Source organism: Temnothorax curvispinosus, unplaced genomic scaffold, assembly GCF_003070985.1.
Source record: "Temnothorax curvispinosus isolate PA1 unplaced genomic scaffold, ASM307098v1 QBEX01002416.1, whole genome shotgun sequence".
NCBI classification, from domain to species: Eukaryota; Metazoa; Arthropoda; class Insecta; order Hymenoptera; family Formicidae; genus Temnothorax; species Temnothorax curvispinosus.
In genome coordinates, this window is record NW_020212196.1 from 224 (window position 1) to 2,203 (window position 1,980).

Below are 1,980 nucleotides of genomic sequence, written 5' to 3' on the forward strand. Positions count from 1 at the left end.
AGCATTAGGGCTTAAAACACCTATTGTAGACCGGGACTAATGCTAGGCGTTAGATAGCGCTAATAGCGTCTCCCCGAACGCACCCTAGGTCTACAATGCGAGTCGTAAAGTCGTGAGTCGTAAGAATTGACCAATCACAGTCGATTATTCTCCTCAAATTCTTATGATTCACGACTTTACGACTCGCATTGTAGACCTAGCATTACATTACTTGTGACGGGATCAAAATGGGATGTTTTGATTGGTTAACTCGGGTGACACGCGCGTGACGCGCTCAAGGCCTTAGGCCTTCACACTTCACACACGAATCGACGGAAGACGTAAGACGTAAATCGTAAGGAAATGCACCAATCAGAGTCGACTATTCCCCTCTCCAAGAGGGAAGAAGAGGGGAATAGTCGACTCTGGACCCCTATTCTGTAACTCGTAACGACAGTGTCGGTATCCGTTACGTTGTCGTTGCGCAGGTATACTATATGGAAAAAAAGTTGCGCAACGACGACATAACGATACCGACACTGTCGTTAGAGTTACAGAATAGAGGTCCTGATTGGTGGATTTCCTTACGATTTACGTCTTACGTCTTCCGTCGATTCGTGTGTCCGGGGCTTCAGTCCATGGCCGCTCTCAGGTTTTTTTCTAGTTCTACCGAAAATCGAAACAGCGATCGTGAGTCGTGAGTACCGCTCTCAGGCTTCTCCCTTCTCTACGGTCGTTTGTGGATGGTTCACAGGTATTTATTATAATATGGAATATTTATGTGTAAATAATATTTATTTCGTTTATTGCTTGATTGTATCTTTTCAAGCAGAACATCATCATGCCTAAGGATTTCCAATCGTTATCAAAAGGACAAAAAGATCAATTAATTCAGATTGAATTAAATCGTTATAAAGATTCAAAATTGTTGTTACATTCAACTCCTTTAAACATATCGTCTAATTTATTAGATAAAGCGGAAATTGTTTCCATAAGTTCTGATAGTACATCCTGTGGAAGTCATACGTCACCCTCATATGTAAACGAAATAAATGAATTAAGTATAGAATCGCAGTTTGAAACACAAAATAACGAAGAGCAAGATATTGAAATAAAATATAACGTCTCTGAAGTAACAAATGTTTCTGACTGCACGAATAATATTACTTTACGGGATGATTTGCAAACATTCATTATTGATTGTAACATAGCACATGACGCTGCTAGCGATTTACTTACAATTTTGAGAAAACATGGGCATGTAGATTTGCCTAAGGATGTTCGACTTTTGTTTCAAAATCAACAATGTTGGCGGCCTCGTACAGTTAATGGTGCAAATTGCAGTAAGTACATGCATTATTTTATCTTGCCTGTACTTTTAATTATGTGTATGGTGACAAAAGAATAATGTACATATATATATATATACACACAACATACAGGGTGTCTGAAAATTATAGACAATAGCCGTACTATGCAGATTAGAGTTGAACTGAATAATGATTTATGTGTCATTTTGCTTATTTCGTAATAGATATCAAGGAACTAGTTAAACAATATAAGTAAATAATCACACGGGAAGCGGTAAGACGAACTGTCAGCATGCCTAACGAAAGGTGGTTTCTGCAGCTATAAGAAGGATATCTTGCTTCTTATAGAATCATCTAGTAACGGTAAATTTCAATTCCTAGTAAGTGGCATGTGACAAAACCACACGCCACCATTCCCATTCCTAGGAAATCCTAAAAAGCCAAACATTTTTTTTATACAAGCTGAAAGCTATCTTTTGATAGACATGTCAGAGCCTGCCCTCTATCGCTTGCCGTATGCTTATTAACTTATATTGTTTTATTAATTCCTTGATAATATTATTACAAAATTTGCAGAATAGTACGTGACTTTCCTACTCAGTTTCACCGGTTATCTGTGTACCACGGCTGTCAGAAAATTATATATATATATATATATATATATATATATATATATATATATATATATATA

General features: G+C 37.2%; 1 protein-coding gene across 2 annotated transcripts in view; it reads left to right on the plus strand.

Moving 5' to 3' along the window:
- Positions 1-601: 601 nt before the first annotated feature.
- The window catches only part of LOC112451626, a 3,877-nt gene continuing 2,498 nt past the window's right edge, over positions 602-1,980 (plus strand). Inside the window, exons 1-2 of one of the 2 annotated variants that reach the window (XM_025011377.1) lie at positions 602-733; positions 809-1,322. In XM_025011377.1, the coding sequence (XP_024867145.1) occupies positions 821-1,322 (502 nt within the window). In that variant the 5' untranslated portion in view covers positions 602-733; positions 809-820. The remainder of the gene's footprint in view (positions 734-808; positions 1,323-1,980) is intronic. The other variant, XM_025011376.1, reaches the window with a different exon arrangement.